Here is a 22,533-nt window from a genome sequence, read left to right as displayed (position 1 = left end):
TAAACAAAATGTTATTATAGTATATCAGTCTATCTTAGTGTTGCATTTGTTGCGGCATCATTTTTTCATGTGGTTAAAATTATATCATGGCATGCGTGGCATGCGGATTTTCTGTAAACAATGGAAATTTAGAAGCTGGTCCCCTCAAAAAAAGACAATGATTAATGAACAATACACTGCATTCACAAAGATCCAGAGGACTAAACTCCCAACAAACATCACTGAATAATAATAAATAGATTGAAACATGTTGAAGTGCACTGAGTGTCCAGAAGAGGGCGCTAAAAACCAGCATTGAAGCGTCCCTATTTAACATAATTAATATAATCTACCTTCTGCCACATTTCCAAATGATCAACTAGAAGTCAAGGTATTATTTGTTGCTTTTACAACTGGGATCGACGACAAGACTTTTGTCAGGTAGTGTATAATAAGAAATCTTTCTGCATGAACTGGAAGATTCTGAGACTTCTTTCAGTATGTTGATGAACCACCAACTAAAACTAAATATTAAGTTTTAATCAACTTTGTAATTAGGCCTATTTTTTTATCAATATAAAGCTTATTTAATCAGATAAATATTTTTAAATAATTAAATCGTTTATTAAAATGTATTATAGGTTTGATATACCCATATATTTTTATTTTATTATTTATTATTATTTGTATATTCGTGTATTACATTATTTCTCTAGCACAAATTTGACATTTACATATTTAAATAAATCCTTTGTTTGATTTGGCAACACAAAGATGTTTTCAGAAACACGGTCAGAGGTGATTTAACTCTGCAATGTTCAATTTGTAGATAACATAGACACACAAATGCACTTCATTAAACATATACATCTCCTATATGCTATAAAACTGCAGGTTAACTATATAATAACTTATATTTGTTTGGAACTTTAAATTAATCTAATTGTAATGCGGTAATGTGCACCTTTTCTTTTTTTATTTTTTTTATTGGTTTTAATGAACATACAAACGTAAACAAAAAAGGGCAAAGACAAATGTATTATTAGACAAGTATAGCAGCAAAAGGCAAAGAGAAAAAAAAATCTTTAATTAAATTATTACAAAATAATAATAATAATAAATAAATAAATAAACATACCAACAAAATACAAAAAAATAAATAAAACATAATACACAAAGTTATGCAGTGATTAAGGTCACACATATTGTGAAAATACATCAGATGTGTTCATAGAGTCCGAGGATCATTAGAGGCATCCATATTTTTTGAAAGGCATCCTCTTTGTTTTTTAAGTAGTATGTCTATTGTTCCAAGGGCATTGTTTCATTCAAGAGTTTTATAAAGAGTTCAAATGTTGGAGGTTTTTGTTGGTTCCAGTTGAGCAAAATGCATTTTTTTTTGCTAGATAGGAGATGATGCCGAGTCTCTTTATAGAAATAGGATCAAGTGTCATGTTCAGTTCTGTACCAAAGAGGTATAGTGTTGGTGTGTTGTCCAATGGAACTTGCAAAGCTTTGGCTGTAAAGTCCTGTACTGCTTTCCAGAAAGATTTTAGCTTTTTGCATTCCCAAAAAACATGCATGATTGATCCTAAATAGGTTTTACAACTGTGACACCTGTGTGATACATTAGGGTGCATTTTGCTCAAACGAAGTGGGGTCAGATACATCCTATGTATAAATTTATAATTTTGTTCAATTATTCTGTTATTGGAAAGGGGAATGAAAGTATGTGCACCTTTTCTAAAGAGTCTTTGAAACTATATAATTGTAAAAGTACAATAATGCTGTACAAACTGCTTTTGATTTCATTATTTTATAATAATCTTTTAAGTGGGGTCATTACTTTATTCTTGTATCTGAATGCTTCAGTTTTTGCATCATCATTTTTCCGTATATCCTGCATTTCATCATGACTTTCTAAACCTGCAAAATACTTTATTTAATCTCTGAAACACACAAACAATGGGCAGTATCATTACAAAATGACTAAAGGGTGTCATGAAAGGTGAGCAATGCACTGCATTCCCAAAGATTCAGAGGACTATGCAATAATAATGTTAAATGGATAAAATAATCACGTATATTCAAAATATAATGTAAAAAACGTGAATTTTTAATAGGAAAATGTTCCAAAACCGCAACTTTCATGTATGTTTGACATGTCAAGCTTAAGTGACTCATAGATTTCTGTAAGGAAAGGGATTTTACATTTCTTTTTCCCCAATCTAGTGGCTTTTTTTTCTGCAAATGCGACACTGAACACCTTCACAGTGGTGATGAATACAGCTGTACTCCGCACGTGCGCTAGCCCCGCCCACCCAGAGCCCCGTGCTGGCGGCACGTGGGAAGGCACGAGCTCACCGCTAGGGTGGAAAAATACAACAGCACGAGCACATAAACACGCTCTTTATGTCTATTAAACATGTTTAAAAAGTATTTAGAAGTCAGCTTTAAAGTTACAAATGCACCTAACATGATTATTGCTATCTAGTGTAGATATAAACCTGGCGTTTAGCATTGATATCCATTTTTGACGCATTTACTTGTAATGAGAGGGACATGAGCTGTTGATTTTATTTGTTTGTGTTCAGGGTCACGGTAAAGATTGTATTCGTCTGTTTTGGGGAACAAAAGACACTCGCTTGTCTTGTTCCGCACATTGCCGTGGCGTTCAGCGAAGCGGATAAACAGTCGACCAATAAGAGAGCGAGTTTCAAAACAACACGCCCTGTCTGCTTAAATATTCATGACCTGTTGGAGAGGCAGCCAATCGGCGTTTTGAGTGGCGCGTACTTCATGAATATGCGATTATCTCGCCCAGTACACGCAGGAGTGGGTCGCTACGCTGTTGTTTTGGCTTGCTCAAACGGATACAGGAGCTTTAACCGAAATTATCGACACACCTTTTAATATCTGACCCCGAAAACATCGTGCTAATGATGCCTGGACACGCGCTGGAGACTGTGGTCATCGGTCAGCAGAAATCGTCCGCTTTTGTTTTGAAGAAGATCATGAACATTCCGCCTCCAAACATACTGGAGGATCAAGACGACGGTAGGAGATGATTAAAGCTGACGGAATGGCGTTCAGTTGTTGTTGTTGTTGTGTTTAAGTGTAAATGTGTTTAAGTGTGTGTGTGTTCAAGTATGTATGTATGTGTGTGTGTGTGTGTGTGTGTTCATGCACTTGGCTTCACCTCCTCAGCTGCGCCTTCACTCACGAAAGAACAGAAAGTTCCCTCAGAGAGCGTGTTTATAATTGATGCTCTGAGGTCGAGAGACCGCCGTACTTCCGTGTTTTATGACTTCATTCGTCTTTTTACACGATAATCCTTACTAAAAGTGTCTTGGTACATGCCCAGGACATCTATATACTGAAATATGTGTGTATGTATCATGTTGTTACCATGGCATGGCTTTGTTATTGTTGTTTTGACGAAAATAGTCCCCAAAATCATCAAAACAACACTGAAACAGCTTTTAATTCACCTTAAACGTCTCTTATTTATAGGAAATGCATATTTAAGTGGTATGAATTACATTTCAGTGACTTTCTAATGAAGATCATGCAGTTAGAATTAAAAATTTATATTAATATTGACCCAAAAATGACAAATAGTAGCTGCGTTTCATTATTTTTCATTTATTTATTAATATCCACCGTATATCTTTGACCCATTATATTAGCAATAAGTGAAAACTATTTCATTGTTAGTGTTTTAGGCTTTGCTGAGATGTTGAACTCACTCAGGTCTGTAGGTTAGTCATTTTTATTCTTGCATTTTGCTGTTGTGAAGAGTGTTAACATAAGAATATTGTGAAAGACATGGTTGCTTTTTGAATTTAATCAATAATAGTCATTATCATCATCATTATTATTATTTTACCTGTTGGGTTTGCCAGTTTGACAAACACTTTCACTTGTTGACCACCTACGCAGCTAGTTACAAAGCTAGACTACTTACAGAATTAACTTGCTGATCTGTGGCCTGTGATGCCCTTTTAAAGTTATTAAAGGGATAGTTCACACATACTTTAATTTCTCACCATTTACTCTCACTCAGTTGGTTTTAAACCTTTTAATATTTGCTTCTGATTAACACGAAGAATTTCAGAGGAATGTTGGAAAAAACAATAATGACATTCATTGTAAGAACAAAAAATCCTGTGGAGGTCAGTGCTGTTTTCCCATCATTCTTCAGTATATCCTCCTTTATTTAGTGGGCCACAAGAAGCCATTGCGTCTGGTTGCACCACCATCTTGGTTTTAGTTTAGTTTTAGTTCTTGGCTTTATGTTCAGGAGGGGAAAGAAACTGGTTTGGAACAAGTTGGAGGTTGAGGAAATGCTGACAGTTCGACTTTATAGGCGAACTATCCCTTTTAATGACAGGTTACACTGCTGTAAATATTGATGTTTAAGTATCAGTATATTAATAAATCTGTCAAGAATAAAGCTCTGAGTTAATCTCAAAATCAAGAGGCGAGAGAAAGACATTATCAGGGGTTTATTTACTACATAGAGAATAGGGCTGCATGATACTGGAAAAAACTTTGCGATGTTTTTTATTCTGCTATATATGAGCAAATCTGGCGTTATGGATGTGACATTTTCAGTAAAAACCCAAAACATAAATTGACATAGAAAGTATATGTTAACATTATATTCAAACATCATATATGTTCCAGAACAACTGACCACAGAGTTAAAGGAGCAGAAAAAGATCAATCTGTAAAAATGTTTTGTACTTTAAATAAAGGAAATGAACAAGAGTTATGGATGTGACAACAAAAGTCTGCGGGTTTACAGTATTCAACATGCTTTGTAGAAATTCTGTGGATTAAACTGCACAACTCAAAAGAAATAACGCTAATCAAAAGGATAAGAGTCAGCTCTCTATAAAACAAACATGATTGATTTTATTTTATTTAATATTTTCACATTTATGAGGAAAAAGTGTTGTTATGGATGTGACGTCTCTAAGTTATGGATGTGACGGATGTGAAATTGCCACTTGTGTGACTTTGTTAAATTAAACATACTAGTTTGAAAACATTGACACATGCACTTTTAAATATTTCTAAAGTACTGTAAAATACCTCCTTACACAAAAAAACCAAACAGTTTCCATATTTTAGTGAAAACTTTTTTATGGCAAGATTGACATTTGCATGAGATTGCTCTCATATATATATATATATATATATATATATATATATATATATATATATATATATATATATATATATATATATATATATTGCAATTTATTAATATAATTTCGCTAGATGAGTTTAATAACTATTTGGAATACTTTAAGATTGATTGGCATGATTCTTTTGGGGAGTGCATCTGCAAAAAATATCAAACAATCTACAGGCATAGATGAACTCAATAAAGAAAAAGGTTCAAATTAAATAGACATTGTTTTATTGTTTTCTGATGAGTCTAACTGTATTCAGCATGTAATTGAATAATCAAGTGTAAAATAGTATAGCATAGTGTTTGTTTTGTAAATAGTTCAATAAAATTAAACATTAATAATTTTTCAAATGGTGCATTTTCTAATGTCTTTATGCTTTTAAAATGCTCTTACAGTCACAGGCATCAAAAAAAACACTTGCAAAGTGATCAGTTATAATCCTGACTCAACACTGATTGCATATACTCGCAATGTGGCATGGGCCGGTATAAGATTCTGACGGTATGATAACCTTGGATAACAATATCACGGTAATGTGATTACTGCTCTAAAATATATATTTTTAAAATGTCTGGTAAAAAAAACAACAACTTTTTTCCCTCTCTAAAAAACAATATATTATATTTTTTGAAAGATTTATAATATTTTGGAGCCGTAAACATGTCAGGCTAAATAATGAAAATAAATCATTGACTTCTGCTGTCTTCATTAGTATCATAAACAGATTTCTTTATGATTTAAAATGGCACCTTTGGATATTTTTTTCTGCTGAAGATACTGTTGTCCTAGAAAACAAAAAAAGTGTAAATAAAAAATCTTACACATACCCTAGGAACAGTATTACCGAAAATTCTGCCAGTTTTAAAACCTTGACTTTTCCAAACCGCGGTATACCTTGAAAACGGTTATCATCACATGTAGGGTTGTAGCAATATACCGGTATGACGGTTTACCACGATTTGAACGTGCACGATTATCATACCATGAACAATTGCATAGCAACGGTTTTAACCCTTAAAGACCGAGACAGCCGCCCACGGCTAAAAATAAGTATTGCTCTTAAATGTTTAATAACTTTTGATCCGCTGATCTGATTCATACAATTCAAAGATTGGCATAAAGAAGAGAATCTCCAGCTTTCCAGTGCTGTATCACATATCATTCGCGGACTTTCAGAGGCTCCGGAATCAGTGCGGTTACGTCATCAACATTTGACAACGCTGATTTGACAAAGAAACGCTCGTCACTGTGTCTCCGGACAAACCAGACATGATACATTGATGCATTGTCCCTCCTCCATGCCCAGATTGGTTCAAACTCGCTATATCAAAACCAATAAGCATAGGTTTCGCTTTTGTTTGTGGACCAACACTGAGCTTTTTGAACAACACGGAATGAGAGATAGGCATACATTTAAAGTTTTGCATGAAATAATTCTCATACTAAATACTTTTGCATGCACAGCAGCACAGAAACATGACAAAACAGTGACACAGCAAAGACGAACTGCTGCTCTTGCTGTTTTCAAAAGACGCAAATGAAGATGCAGCTGTTTGTCTGCATTGCAGACAACCATATCCAAATCCATATCGATAGACAACCATATCCATGCTGGCACATAAAACCTGAGGATGTTCCATATTGAATCTAGTTTCGTTATGTAACTATTTATAGTATAGTAAATATTTATATCTATTTTTTACTGAGGATTTGCACCATGTTTATTTGGACTTTATTTGGACTTTGACACATTATTTATTATTTTCTTATTTTTATTTGTTCATTGTAAGTGGTGTTGTTTATAGTAACTAAAAATATATTATTTGGAAAAAGTCAAATTTGCTTTACTGTTCTATTATTTTGTAACATACCGTATACCGCGAAACCGTCAAACCGTGGTATTGTTTTAGACGATTATCATACCGTGAAAAATTCATACCGTTACAACCCTAGTCACATGCCTAGATGTGACTATTTCAAATAATCACACACTGTGATATTGATGCTGAAACATTATATCATGCAGCTCTAATAGAGGATATTGAGGTGGCCAACTTTTTTTTTTTTTTGGCCAAATTTTTGCAACACCTCCACCTTTAGCCGAAATTCAGACAGGTAGTCAGTATTGACTGACCCAAAAGTGATGCACATGTATTTAAAAACATTTAATGTGAGTCTTTTTCAAATAATAATATTGGATTTTATTTATTATGTGCTTTTCTCAAACTCAAAGAACTACAAGTATACACAACAAAATAAGAATACAAGCCAATGTTTAGAAAAGCTCTTGTACATTATTTACTCAATACTTGTATTAGTTTCTGATCTCTGTTTGCCTGTGATATATTAAATATTTATATTTCATTGGAAGGTTATAGTAATATTGAATATCATTAATATAATGTGGAAGATGCGTATTGTTTTGTGGTTAGATAATTGAGAGTTTGTGTATGTGTGTGTGTTGATTATTGTTTTGTTTTTGTATTTATTATATTGTAATGATGGTTGTATTACTGCTCTGCAGTATTTGCCATTTGTCTATATATTTACAAACATTGAAGACCCCCTTGAAAACGAGATGATTCTTACCCTCCTAATAATACAATTGTGTAAATCAATTTTATTTTTGCACTGTTAGATTCCCGTTGTCTTTACAATAAAGTGTTTTTTTATATATATGCAGTTAATGTCAGAATGATTCGCCCCTGTGATTTTTTTTTTTTTCTTTTCCTCTAATATTCTTCAGAAAGTCTTATTTGCTTTATTTCTGCTAGAATAAAAGCAGATTTTAATTTATTTAAAGTCATTTTAAGGTCAATATTATTAGCCCCTTTGAGCTATATTAGTTTTGGATAGTCTACAGCACAAACCACTGTTATACAATGACTTGCCTAATTCCCCTAACTTTACCCTAATTAACCAAGTTAATCCTTTAAGTGTCACTTTAAGCTGTATACTAGTATCCTGAAGAATATCTAATCTAATATTATTTACTGTCATCATGGCAAAGAGAAAAATATCAGTTATTAGAGATGAGTTATTAACACTATTATCATTAGAAATGTGATCTTCGTTCCATTAAACAGAAATTGGGGTAAATAATTTACACTTCATCTGTATACATTTGACTAAAGTCTGCTTTTCCTCTTAGATATCGAGAAGGAGAAGCAGGCCTCTGCTGGCGATGGGGCGTCCGCTGGCAGCGGGGCTTCAGGGGGCGTCTCCGCCTCCCTCACGCCCGCCATCTGGGAGAAAACCATCCCGTATGACGGCGAGACCTTCCACCTGGAGTACATGGACCTGGACGAGTTCCTGCTGGAGAACGGCATCCCCGTCTCGCTGGAGGAGGAGCTGAACCGCGGACTGGAGGCCGAGCGGCGGGATGGGGAAACACAGGCGTCCTCTGAGAACTCAGAGGAGCCGGCAGCCGTCCCGGAGATGCCTGAACAGATGCAGACAGAGCAAGACGAGGACCTGTCTGACAGTCAAACAGCAGAACAGGAGCTGTGCGAGGAGACCACTGCAGGTCAGATCAAACTATTTAAAAAAATAGTTTTTTAGCACATTTTAAAAGAAGAAACCCATCTAGGGCTGCAGCACACAATTACTGATCACACTTTACAACCAGGTTTCATTAGTTCATTTATTTACTAACATGAACTAATTATGAACTATACTTGCATTTATTAATTATAGTCTAACGCACAGGTGTCAAACTCAGTTCCTGGAGGGCTGCAGCTCTGCACAGTTTAGTTCCAACCCTAATTAAACACACCTGATCAAACTAATTGAGTCCTTCAGGCTTGTTTGAAATCTACAGGTAAGTGTGTTGGAGCAGGGTTGGAACTAAACTGTGCAGGGCTTCGGCCCTCCAGGAATTGAGTTTGACACCCCTGGTCTAACGTTTACTAATGCATTATTAAAGTTCAAACTCGTGGTTGTTAACCTTTAGGTATTGCAACATTAGTTAACATGAACTAACAATGAATTGTCATTGACTAATTTTAAATAACATTAATTAATACAACCTTATTGTAAAATGTTACCCAGTTATTTTGATAATCGATTATTTGGGAGATTAATTTTTATTTCAAATAAAAACTACATTTTTTTAAAGCCGTTTTTCGTATTACAACTGTATTAATCTGTTAATCAAGCTATTATTTATGTATAAAATTATACTTTAAAAAAATACAAAAGTTTTGATCTTTAATGTTGCATTTCAAACCTTCAATGAAAAACAAAGTTTGCTTTTGAACAGTAATTTAAATATCACAAAATATAAATAAACAAAAAGCAAAACGAGTGTTGTACTCCTATTATATTCACGTTTTAAAATTAGGACATGAATATAAGGACAATAAGATATTAAGCAAAATTTGTTAAAATATAAATAAACAACAAATGCTTATTTTTGAAACAGAAGTAGAAGAACAAGCAAACTTTCACTGTTGTTGTTTGCTGGTTTTAAATATGTAATGTCTCACTGTATTCAAGCTCTGTACGTGAATACAGCTTGTGTAGCGGGAACACAAATCTGAGGTTAAACTGAATTCAACACAACATCAATGAATCGATAATTACATTTATTGACAACAAATTTCACTATTGATAGTTGATCTATTAGTTGTTGCAGGCCTAAAGTCATCTGCACAATTGAATTATGTCAACAGGGTTGTTGAACAGTATCTAGGATATACTGTAGTCGATATTTTAAGTGGATTAGGACAGTTTGGATAAAACCTTTTTAAGACATGAATAGGTGTTCAGTAGTCAGACAATGGTGCTTTAGAACGTTTTCAAAAAATTTTTTTTTTTATCTACTATAATTGTTTAATTTGTTACTTTATTTAATGGCGATAGACCTTGTATCTCTGAAGTCCATAATTAGATAAAAGTCATATTTCCTCCATTGATAGTACAAATATTGGTGACAAAATGTAGTGTATAGTTGCGGTCACACTGCACTTTTTACCCCATAGACTTTCATTCATACGCACGTGAATGCGACAGACCGCAAATGCAACTTTCACAGTTCACTGCATTGCAAAGATCAAGCTTGGTGAACTCTGACCTGCGAAATCGCATCATGTGACTGCATTGAAGAACATGACCTTTCTGTGCAGAAATGTAAAATATGGAGCTAATGTCTAATCATCTTGTTTAATCCCGCCTCTTTTCGCAGCACTGTACGACAGAATTTCACATGCTCGAACTCTAGCATGACTGCGTCATAAGGATAGATTTACACGACAATATAAACATTCATTCATTCATCCCTTTATTAATCTGAGGTCGCCACAGCGAAATTAACTGCCAACTTATCCAGCACATGTTTTACGCAGCACATGCCCTTCCAGCTGCAACCCATCATTGGGAAAACAACAATATAATTAAAAATGTAAGCGTTTTTCCCTGGTATTTTAAAAAACGTTTGACGTATTCACAACAATGTTTTTTTTAACCCTTTATCTCCACTCATACAACACATTTTACATCACTTTATGATTATACACAGTTTAATTTTTGAAGATTACTTTTTTTTAAGTATTTACTCAGTGTCTGTTTTCAGAAATCCAGAACAACTCTGGCAGAAGTGAACCCAAAACTTGCAAAATTATTTTTATTCGTCTTACTAAATTAATAGTTATCTAAAATAAATGTTCAATATTTTTCTAGTTAAATTGTAATCAATGGACTTTCTTCTGTAGCTTGTAAATACTGTTTAGATATTATTTAGAAACAGCACTGGATATACCTGCCGATCTGTTACCATGGGAAAAAAACTCACAAAAATGTGCTTCATTATCCCAGCAGAGTTTTAATCATTGGCAGCATATGCATTTAATAAATAATTTAAATGCAATTTCAGCTAAATATAAGCAATGCAATATGTCAAGCATTTAACCTGAGGAAAACAACAACACGTGCAAGTGTTTAAAAGTAGCCCAGACTTGGCAACATTGCTTATTAGTGGCTTAACCCTTAAATAGGCATTGTAAGCACTGGGTTGACCTTTTGTGCCCACTGCATAGCTCATTATTAAAACAAAAAATTATCTAAAAGTGATGTCAGGAACACAACTTAACCAACAAAACTTGATAAATCTAAATGCATAGTACTATTGTTTTAGAAGAGACTAGCTTGTACATATTTAGACCAGCTTTACTAACTATATTCTCAGTGTTTCCTCAAAGCGTGTTTATTTTGATAACAGAGTATTGCGATTATGATGATGGTGGTTTATAATGTGTGAAGATTAGGTGATCATGGTAATGGATTCAGGTGTTTATATATTAGTGGAAAGAGAACTATTTCTGTCCAGTTACTCCAGCTAATAACTGAGCCAAAACATTTGAGTGGAGTTATTATTAAACTGGGTAAGCGGAGCTCATATAAGAACGTGGTTGGATGGTTGGTTTGTGTGTCTGTCCGCCTTAAATTAGTTTCATATGCCATAATCTGTTTTCTCCAGCAGCCTATTTTAAGTTTTACACCTCAAATTGTGGAAAGGTGAATGAATGAATAAAGGAATACATAAATGAATGAATGATAAAATAAATAAATAAAGGAATGACTAAATAACTGAAGGAACCAATTAATAAATTAACAAATAAAGGAATAAATGAATGCATAAATAAAGAAATGAATGGGTGAATGAATAAATGAGTGAATGAATGATACAATTAATGATTGCTTAAAGGAATTGATAATGAATGAATGAATGAATGAATAAATGGAGGAATGAAAAAATAATTAATACATAAAGGAATGAATGAATAAAAAAGTGAATAAATAGATAAACGAATTAATAAATAATAAAATAATAAATTAAGCAGTTAATGAATAACTCAAGGAAATAATGGAGGAGTTAATACAAAATAAATAAATAAATACATTAAGGAATGAATAAATGAATAAAGGAATGGATACATGAATGAATATTTAAAGGATTGAATAAATAAATTAGTAAATACATGAAGAATGAATGAATAAAGCAATGAATGAATAAATACATAAAGAATGAAGGAATAAATGAAGGAATGAATGAATAAATAAAGGAGTAGATGAATGCATAAATACATAAAGAATGAATGAATAAATAAAGGAGTAGATGAATGCATAAATACATAAAGAATGAATGAATAAATAAAGGAATAAATAAAGGAATGAATAAGTGAATAAATACTGGAATGATTGAATAAATAAAGAAATGAATAAATAAGTAAAGGAATTAATAAATAAATAAAGGAATATATAAAGGAATGAATAAATAAAGGAATAAATGAATTAATAAATACTGAAATGATTTAATAAATAAAGGAATGGATAAATAAAAATACATAAAGAATGAATGAATAAATGAAGGAATGACTGAATTAATAAAAGGAATGGATAAATTAGTAAAAGTGTAAAAGCATGAATGAATAAATAAAAGATTGGATTAATAAATCAATAAATAAAGGAATGGATGAATAAAAATACATAAATAATGAATGAATAACTGAAGGAATGAATGAATAAATTTATAAATAAAGGAATGAATGAATGAATAAAGGATTAGATGAATAAAAGAATAAATAAAGGAATGAATGAATAAATTAATAAATAAAGGAATGGATGAATGAATAAATGAAGGAATGAATAAATAAAAATACATAAAGAATAAATGAGTAAATTAAGAAATTAATAAAAGAATGGATGAACGAAGGAATGGATAAATGAATGAATAAATAAATTAATGGATAAATGAATAAATAAACAGGAATGAATGAACAAATAATTAAATGTATAAAAAGTAATGAATTAATGAATGAATAAAAGGATTGAACAAATAAAGAAATCATTTTAAAAAAGAATGAATGAATAAATAAATAAAGGAATGAATGAAGGAAGTAAGGAAGAAATTAATGAATTAATAAAGGAATACATAAATAAATAAATAAAAGAATGAATGAGTGAGTGCATAAAAAAGGAGTAAATGAATAAAGTAATTAAATTTGAACAAAAATAATTTTCCCTCAACTGTGTCTACTACATATTTAAGGAAAGGGAAGCTCTCTGGAATGAGTACTCAGTGTGAAGAAGATTAAAGTATGAGATCTGATTTATTTTTAACTTATTATTATTATCATTATCTTATTTCCCCTGCTGGTGTTTTGCTGTATTCGAGCGTCTCACCCTGATCAGATGCTGACAAAATATATCTCTGTTTCTTTAATCCTCCAGAGCCCTCCTCTGTTCCTGAGCGTGCCACACCATCTCCAGTGTCCCCGGAGGACATCGAGGTGAACGTGTCCTTCCAGCCGGACCCCACAGACCTGGTGCTGTCCAGCGTTCCCGGAGGAGAGCTCTTCAACCCGCGCAAACACCGCTTCTCCGAGGACGAGCTCAAGCCACAGCCCATGATCAAGAAGGCCAAGAAGGTGTTCGTTCCTGAAGACGCCAAGGTGAGCAAAACAACAACTGCTGCTCAAACCTCAAAGCTTCTCATGAATTTACTGTTCAACACAAAATAAGAGCATGATTCAATAATAACATCTTAAAGGGACAGTCCACCCAATAAAAACTATTTGCTATATTATTAGGCTAAAGTACAGTTTTATATTAGGCTAAACCTGTAATCATTGACTTCCATAGAATAAAAAACAACTACTGTGGAAATCAGTGGTTACAGGTTTCCAGCATTCTTCAAAATATCTTCGCTTGTGTTCAACAGAGGAAAGAAACTCTTAAAGGTTTGACAAGTAAAGGGAGAGTAAATAGTGACAGAATTTTTATTTGTATTTTTCAAATGTCTATCCATAACAAAAACTATAAACGTATATAAATCAGTCCATAAACACTTAAATATTACCGTTAATATGATAATTTAAGCGTGTCACCTTCTGAAGAAACTTCAAATAAAGATCAGCTATTCACTACATCAATTGACTTTTTAAGATGTTTATGATCTTCATATTAATCAACATTAATCACACAGTTTCCTCCATTAAATTAGGTAAATACGAGCAAAGGATGATGAGAAAAATTAACGTTTTTTGATGTTTTGCTCAAAATATTAACAACAATAAAACTTTCACAGCACAGTTTTATCAAAACAAATATATTTGACAAATATTTGACCCACAGATATCGGCACTTTTCTGAATTCATATGAGCAAAATAATACAGTTATTCCCATTCATACTTTATATATTTATAAATCACAAACATTGTGACACATTTTCTTTAAATTTGTGGCTAAGAAATAGCTATTAACTTTTTTTTTTTTTTGGTAGGGCCAGTGAAAATATTGGCAGGGCAAGTAAAAATCTGAACTATGGTCCGATCAGGCCAGTAGAAAAAATTCTTAACGTTGAACCTGCTCGTGCTGTCCATTACATTACAAACCACAAGAGGGGGCAAATTCTCCAGCAGGCCAGCGCTCCTGCTCATACTTCAGCCTCCACATCAAAGCTCCTGAAAGCAAAAAGATGGTTTAGCTGCTGCAGGATTGGCCAGTCCAGTCACCAGAGTAAACATTATTGAGCACGTCTGGGGTAAGATGGAGGAGGCATTGAAGATTAACCCAAAGAGTCTTGATGAACTCTGGGAGTCCTGCAAGAACGCTTTCATTGCCATTCCAGATGACTTTATTAATCAGTGATTTGAGTCATTGTCATGCTGCATTCACACCAGACGCGGAACGCGCAGATAAATCGCGCGTAAATAGCCGCGTGAACATTTGAGTTTACTAGCTTCATTCGCGTGTCAAATCCGCTTCATTCGCGCGTCAAATTCATTTCAGAACAGACGTGGATTCACGTGATGGGCAGGGCTTCTGTCTGCCCGGTGACTCTAGCTTCATAGCTAAATGGCTAACATGGATTTTATGAAGAAAATAACAGTGTTTATGTGCTTTATGAAGGATGATAAACAGTGTTGATACGTTTGGGGTCGTGTCTGAGTCCACTACATCCTTTCAGAGGTGCAGCAGCTCTGTGAGCTCATGAACTCCTCCAGAAACTGAACCTGGATGACGGAGGTTTTCAGTGGTGCTTCTGACTGAGCCCAGCCCAGTTTGATGAATTTCTTGTCGGTGTCGGCTGGGGGATTTCCCCTGGGACACCCACAACAGGCGATACGTCACAGTCACGCCCCCACAAGAGCAAGCTTATGATTGGTTAACGCGGCGCGAATGTTTGCTAAAAATTCAGATTTTCGAACTCGCGCGAAACGTCAAACACGCAAAACGATCAATTTGAGCATATCGCGCCATTTGCGCTGCAGGATGTCTTTTCGCGCGTTTGCATTTACTTAAAATGTAAATCACTCACGCTTGACGCGCGTTTCGTTTCTGGTGTGAACGCAGCATCAAACTCAAACCTTACTGTCCTAATGAAATCATTTAAAATCAAGGCATGATCCTATTGTATCGTGGTCAAATAAGCGTCATCTAGAGGCCTTTGCCTTTCATATAAGACACTTCTGATACCAAATGATCAACCAGAAGTCAACATATTATTTGCTGTTCTTGGATAACTTGGATAATCGACAAGACTTTTGTCAGGTAGTGTAGACTTTAGGAACAGTATTACAGTCTTTTATTACCGTTTTTTTTTAAACCTTGGCTTTTCCAAACTGCAGTAAACCTTGAAACTGGTTATCGCCTATGTCTAGATTGTGCAACACTGTGGGACCCCCTTGAAAACAAGATTGTACATCTCAATCCTAATACCAAACATTAAAATGATCATGATTTTTGTTTGTCAGGATGACAAATACTGGTCACGGAGGAAGAAGAACAACGTGGCGGCGAAGCGTTCCCGTGATGCCCGGCGTCTCAAGGAGAACCAGATTGCAGTGCGAGCCTCGTTCCTGGAGCGGGAGAATGCAGCGCTTCGCCAGCAGGTGGCAGAGCTGCGCAAAGACTGCGGCCGCTGCCAGAAGATTATGGCGCTGTACGAGGCCAAGTACGGCTCGCTGTGAGGGACGCACGCACACACTCAGAGGCGTGTGGACGAGACCAGGCCGACGGTCCAAAAACACACAGCAACACTGACCACAGCATGACCTTTGACCCCTCACACCTCATCCTGACCCCTCCGCGAGGTCGCTGACGGTCGGTCCGGCAGAGTTCAGACTCTTCTCTTCAGCTAGTTTTCAGCGTTTCCTCACACCTCGTTAGCACTCGACACGTTCATTTCGTTTCCGCACCGGAGGTTTGACGCAGAAAACACGCGCATGAGGCTGAAGCGTGGGAGGAACGTCGCGGGTGTTTTTATTATCGGCTGCTTTTAGGGGATCAGGGACTGTTTCCAATCTTTACTTTGAACTCGAGTGATTCATTAAATGAGTCGGTAAATTTACTGATTTTATTTATTTCCAGTATAATGAAGTCTGTGATGCGGCTACGTTTACTTCTGGTGGAAATTAAGTGTAAAGGATTTTGATTTCCCTCTAATTTTGAGTGTTTTTTTACACTCGATAAATGATTAATACTTGTGTACCGGAGATTCAGCACTAAAAATAAGAGCTGGAGGAAAACGTGAGGCGGACTTGTGATAGAAAAGGTTTTATATGATTAACTGTTTTGAGTCTGTAGTTTTGAACCCAAGTGATTGATTCAGTGCATCTGAGATTTTAGCGTGTTTTATGCCATATAATAAAGTCAGAGATGTGGCTAGATCTGCTTGTGGTAGAAAATAAGTCAAAGGGAGAATCGGATGGTGTTTCTGCGAGTCTTTCCGTCTGGTTTTCAGAGTTTCCTCATTGTTTACACTCGACACATTATTAATTATTAAGAACATGAGGGGAAATAAGGCAGAGTTATGCTCGAGAACATTTCCGATGTTTGTATAATGAGCTGTTTTAAGGCTTTTAAGGTTTCGAGGGACTGTTATGAATCTTTAGTTTTGAACCCAAATGATTCATAATGTGAATCAAGGATTTAAACGCTTTTTAGTTGATTTTTACCATATAATAAAATCACTAAAGTTGCTAAATTTGCTTGTGGTGGAAAATTAGAGCAAAAAGGTATAATTTTTGGTAGTCTTTCCTCATTTTAGTGTTTTTAAAACTTTAATTTGAACCCAAATGATTCATGTGAATCAGTTTTTTCCTCTTTGTGTTTTTGAATCTTTAGTTGAACCCAAATTATTCACGTGAATCAGTTTATTTTTTCTCTTTAAGTGTTTTTAAATCTTTAATTTGAACCCAAATTATTCATGTGAATCAGTTTATTTTCCTCTTTAAGTATCTTTAAATCTTTAATTTGAACCCAAATGATTCATGTGAATCAGTTTTCCCCTTTAAGTGTTTTTGAATCTTTAGTTTGAACCCAAATGATTCATGTGAATCAGTTTATTTTCCGCTTTAAGTGTTTTTGAATCTTAAATTTGAACCCAAATGATTCATGTGAATCAGTTTATTTTCCGCTTTGTGTTTTTGAATCTTAAATTTGAACCCAAATGATTCATGTGAATCAGTTTATTTTCCGCATTAAGTGTTTTTGAATCTTAAATTTGAACCCAAATGATTCATGTAAATCAGTTTATTTTCCGCATTAAGTGTTTTTGAATCTTAAATTTGAACCCAAATGATTCATGTGAATCAGTTTATTTTCCCCTTTAAGTGTTTTTGAATCTTTAGTTTGAACCCAAATGATTCATGTGAATCAGTTTATTTTCCCCTTTAAGTGTTTTTGAATCTTTAGTTTGAACCCAAATGATTCATGTGAATCAGTTTATTTTCCGCATTAAGTGTTTTTGAATCTTAAATTTGAACCCAAATGATTCATGTGAATCAGTTTATTTTCCGCATTAAGTGTTTTTGAATCTTAAATTTGAACCCAAATGATTCATGTGAATCAGTTTATTTTCCGCATTAAGTGTTTTTGAATCTTAAATTTGAACCCAAATGATTCATGTGAATCAGTTTATTTTCCCCTTTAAGTGTTTTTGAATCTTTAGTTTGAACCCAAATGATTCATGTGAATCAGTTTATTTTCCGCATTAAGTGTTTTTGAATCTTAAATTTGAACCCAAATGATTCATGTGAATCAGTTTATTTTCCGCATTAAGTGTTTTTGAATCTTTAGTTTGAACCCAAATGATTCATGTGAATCAGTTTATTTTCCCCTTTAAGTGTTTTTGAATCTTTAGTTTGAACCCAAATGATTCATGTGAATCAGTTTATTTTCCGCATTAAGTGTTTTTGAATCTTAAATTTGAACCCAAATGATTCATGTGAATCAGTTTATTTTCCGCATTAAGTGTTTTTGAATCTTTAGTTTGAACCCAAATGATTCATCTTGTGAATCAGTAGTTTTTAGCACTTTCAGATTTTTCTTTCCAATATAATCTTGTCACTGATGTGGCGAAATGTGTTTGTGGTGTAAAATAAGGATTCTGCATTGAATCCGAAAGCGTTTTCGCCGAAGCGTTTTCCTCTCTTTGTTTGCATTCGACACATTACTAGTGTTCATGTACTGCAGATTTGTCATCAGAAATAAGAGAAACGAGGCAGAAATGTGGTAGAAAACGTTACATATCTTTGTATAATGAGCTGTTTTTAGGCTTTTAAGGTTTCGAGGGACTGTTATGAATCTTTAGCTTTGAATCCGAATGATTCATAATATGAATCGGGGATTTTTAGAGCTTAAACTGTTTGTTTTTTTCAATAAAATAAAGTCACAGGTGTGGCAATAGTTGCATGTGGTGGAACATAAGCATAAAGGACTTCGGTTTTTAATCGTCTTTCCTCCTTTTAAGGATTATAGGGACTCTTACGAATCTTTAGCATTGAACTCAAATGATTCATAATATAAATCATTGAGTTTAGCATGAGCATTTAGCATTTCCTCCAATAAATTTAAGTCACATAAAGTGGCAACATTTGTGGTGGAAAATAAGCACAAAGGAGTTTGATATTCGCTCATCTTTCCTCCTTTTAGAGTTTCGAGGGACTTTTGTGAGTCTTTAGCTTTCAACCCAAATGATTCATTATGTGATTCAGTTATTTTTTTACACTTTAGCTTATTTTTTTCCAATAAAATAAAATCACTAAAGTGACAAAATTTGCTTGTGGTGAAAAAATATGCTTAAAGGATTATAATTTTTGCTCGTCTTTTCTCCTTTTAGTGTTTTTGAATCTTTAGTCTAAACTCAAATGATTCATCTTGTGAATCAGTGAGTTTAGCATTAGCATTTAGCATCTTTCCTCCAATAAAATAGTCACGTAAAGTGGCAAAACATGCTTGTGCTGGAAAACAAGAGAAAAAGTTTATATTTTCTGCTCGTCTTTCCTTCTTTTAGTGTTTTTTTAATCTTTAGTTTTGATTCATCATGTGAATCAGCGAGTTTAGCATTAGCCTTTAGCATTTTTAAGTTCTTCGTTTATTTTTTCCACCGCTTATGGGGGAAATTAGGCGTTTATGTACTGGAGGAATCAAGCGCATGTTATGTTGGTGTTTGTATGTAAATAAACTTGTGTTTGTCGGCGTGTTCTTCCAGAAAGATCTTGCGAATTAACGATGACGACGCGGCTAATATTGTCACGCCGCCGGCAGGGATTTTAACTGTGAGCGATCGATTCATGGACTGGATCTGTTTTAGTTTTCAGGGTTTAATCCAGGGCAATAATATAGCATTCATCTTTACCTCAGATTAGATGCGTCTAATGCGTGTTCCTTATTTACGATATGAATAGATCTGTGTTAAAGGAGCGGGTAGCGAGGCAGCTCGACGTCAGTCGTAAAACACAGCAGAATCACTTTCTGTTGGTTTTATTTGTATTCTTTCCAATAACGTTGCATTGATGATAGTTAATGATAGTAACGATGCATTTGTAGGTAACTGTTGTATTGTGTAATATAAATGTGCTTGGTTTTTTCGACATGCAAACTGGAGTCGAAGACGTTCAGCATCACCTTTATTACTGTTTTTCTTGTTTCCTGGAGTTTTTAAAACTAAAAAGTGTCAAAAAGAGACTCGTAAAAAGAGGTCGTAATGTGCTTCCATTTTTATAGATTTGAATACAATATAGCTATCATGGTTTGCGTTCAGTGCTCACACGTTTTACATTTTTTAATATTACACCATTAACACACAATTTTCAATGTAAAATATAAAATTTGCTGCGTTTTAGTAATAATTTTCCACAAGAATTTTTTTTTTTTCCGTCAAATGTTTCCTAAATTTAGACGTATATGAACAATAAACTAAATCTATAATAATAATAGTGACACAATACAGTATATTTTCGTCATGATTGCGTTTCTGTAAAACGGGTGTGAAGAGCTTACGGGCAGAACTGTTGTAAATATGCGAGTCGTTACTGCATGCTGTTGTCATGGTGACGCTGTGCAGTGGGCGTGTCCTTCTCTTCCATATTTGGACGTGAGCTCACGTTTGTGGACGTTTCTATTTTTAATTCCCGTCTGATTTCAATCCACGAACCAAACTCTGTCGATCACTGTGTTCAACGTCTACACGACGGACGTTTCTATATTCGTTTTTTTTTAAGGCCTGAATAGTGACGTTGTCCAAATGACGGCCTTTAGTTTTGGGTTTAATCTGAAGTGGTATTAACTCCAGACGTGGAGTTCAGTGCTGGGCTCTGTACAACTTTAATGTAGCATTCATTTTCTTTGTGTGTTTGTGTGTGTCTTTAATACGATGTAATTTTAAATCTACAAGTGCATTTTTAAATATATATATATATATCTTGTTTTGTTTGTTTTTCTAGCAGTGCCGTGTTGTTTTTCTACAGACGCTGGTGTAATGCAGTATGTTCTGACTGTATCTGTGTATTAATAAAGGACAGTATCAGTGATTTGACCTTGCTGAGGCTCTGCGCTCTGATTGGCTGATGACATCATCACGTGTGTGAAACCACTGCAGTAGGATGACACACACACACACACACACACATCATGTTCTTCACTGCTGTCGTTCGTGCGTGTGTGTGTGTGTGTGTTCATTATTATTCTCAGTTTGACGTTATGTAACAATCAGCCGAACACTGGAGCGCTGTTATATAACATCTGCTTCACACAGACACACACACACACACACACACACACTGATCTGAATGTGAATCACCTTCATCCAGACGCTACAATCATCACGTTTCTCAAGGGTGTCTGCAGGTTGCTGAGTGTTAGACTTTTGAAGACCACAAAGAGGTGGCACGGAGGCTCAATGGTTAGCACTGTCGCCTCACAGCAAGAAGGTCGCTGGTTCGAGTCCTGGTTGGGTCATTTCTGTGTGGAGTTTGCATGTTCTCTCCGCGTTGCCGTGCTCCAGTTTCTTCCACAGTCCAAACACGTGTTATAGGGGAATTTGGTAAGCTAAAATTGTCTGTAGTGTATGTGAGTGAATGGGTGTTTCCCAGGGATTGGGTTGCAGCTGGAAGGCCATCCACTGCATAAACCATATGCTGGATAAGTTGACAAATCATTCCACTGTGTCAACCCCTGAATAATAAAGGGACTGAGTCGAAAAGAGAAAGAATGAAGACCCCAAAGAATTAAATTTGACCAATTTTATAGTACTGAATTTGCAGAAGTAATCACCTTCTGTAACTGTATTGCATACTGCGCTGCTGCTCAACAGATCTGACTTACTCAAACTGGCCAGATCACTTTCCAAAAATCATCCAATTCCAGTTTGCGCTGCTGGTTTATGGAGAAAAAAAAAATCATGATCACGATTATTTTGGTCATAATTGTAATTACGGTTATTTAAAACAATTACCACTGGGCTACATGTCCAAAAAGTAACTCTCTCTCTCTCACTCATATATATATGAGCAATTCCAGCGTTATGGAGACATTTGCAGTAAAAATCTTAAAATAAATTTACGTTGAAAGTTTGTTAACATTATATTGAAACATCTGTGTATTTTTTTTCTAAAACAACAGACCACAGAGTTATGGAGTCAAAACAATCAATCTGTAAACATGTTTTATATTTTAAATGATGGAAATAAACATGGATGTGACAATGTGAGCTTACAGTATACAACATATTTGTAAAAATCATGTGAATCAAAAGAGAAGAGTCAGCTCACTATAGAATAAACATGATCGAGTTTATTTAATTCGACATTTTTTAGTATTTAAAAGGAATAAAGCTCTGTTACGGATGTGACAGATGTGAAATTGGCACTCGTTTGACTTTGAAAACATTGAGACATTTTTAAGTATTTTTAAACTATTACATTTGATTTACCAAAGTATTTTTAAAAATACTTGCTTACACAAACAAAAACAAAAAAAGTAACTGCTTCAATGTTTTGGCTATTTTTTTTCATGTCAAGGTTGACATTTGCATGGAATTGCTTATATATATATATATATATATAT

The 22,533-nt window shown here is 34.4% G+C and overlaps 2 protein-coding genes across 6 annotated transcripts in view; one reads left to right on the top strand and one right to left on the bottom strand.

Moving 5' to 3' along the window:
• The window catches only part of plbd1a (phospholipase B domain containing 1a), a 522,382-nt gene that overhangs the window by 127,848 nt on the left and 372,001 nt on the right, over positions 1-22,533 (bottom strand). The gene's annotated exons all lie outside the window — the stretch shown is intronic.
• On the top strand, positions 2,802-21,009 carry tefb (TEF transcription factor, PAR bZIP family member b). 5 transcript variants are annotated; one of them, XM_087242746.1, is made up of 6 exons: positions 2,802-3,036; positions 8,335-8,709; positions 13,413-13,633; positions 15,939-17,356; positions 17,422-17,670; positions 18,440-21,004. In XM_087242746.1, exons 1-4 carry the CDS (start codon positions 2,919-2,921, stop codon positions 16,152-16,154), a joined length of 930 nt encoding a protein of 309 aa, XP_087098872.1. In that variant the 5' UTR covers positions 2,802-2,918; the 3' UTR covers positions 16,155-17,356; positions 17,422-17,670; positions 18,440-21,004.

Source organism: Danio rerio, chromosome 3 (assembly GCF_052040795.2).
Source record: "Danio rerio strain M-AB ecotype USA chromosome 3, GRCz13ab, whole genome shotgun sequence".
NCBI classification, from domain to species: Eukaryota; Metazoa; Chordata; class Actinopteri; order Cypriniformes; family Danionidae; genus Danio; species Danio rerio.
This window is presented reverse-complemented; position numbering and strand designations above follow the sequence as displayed.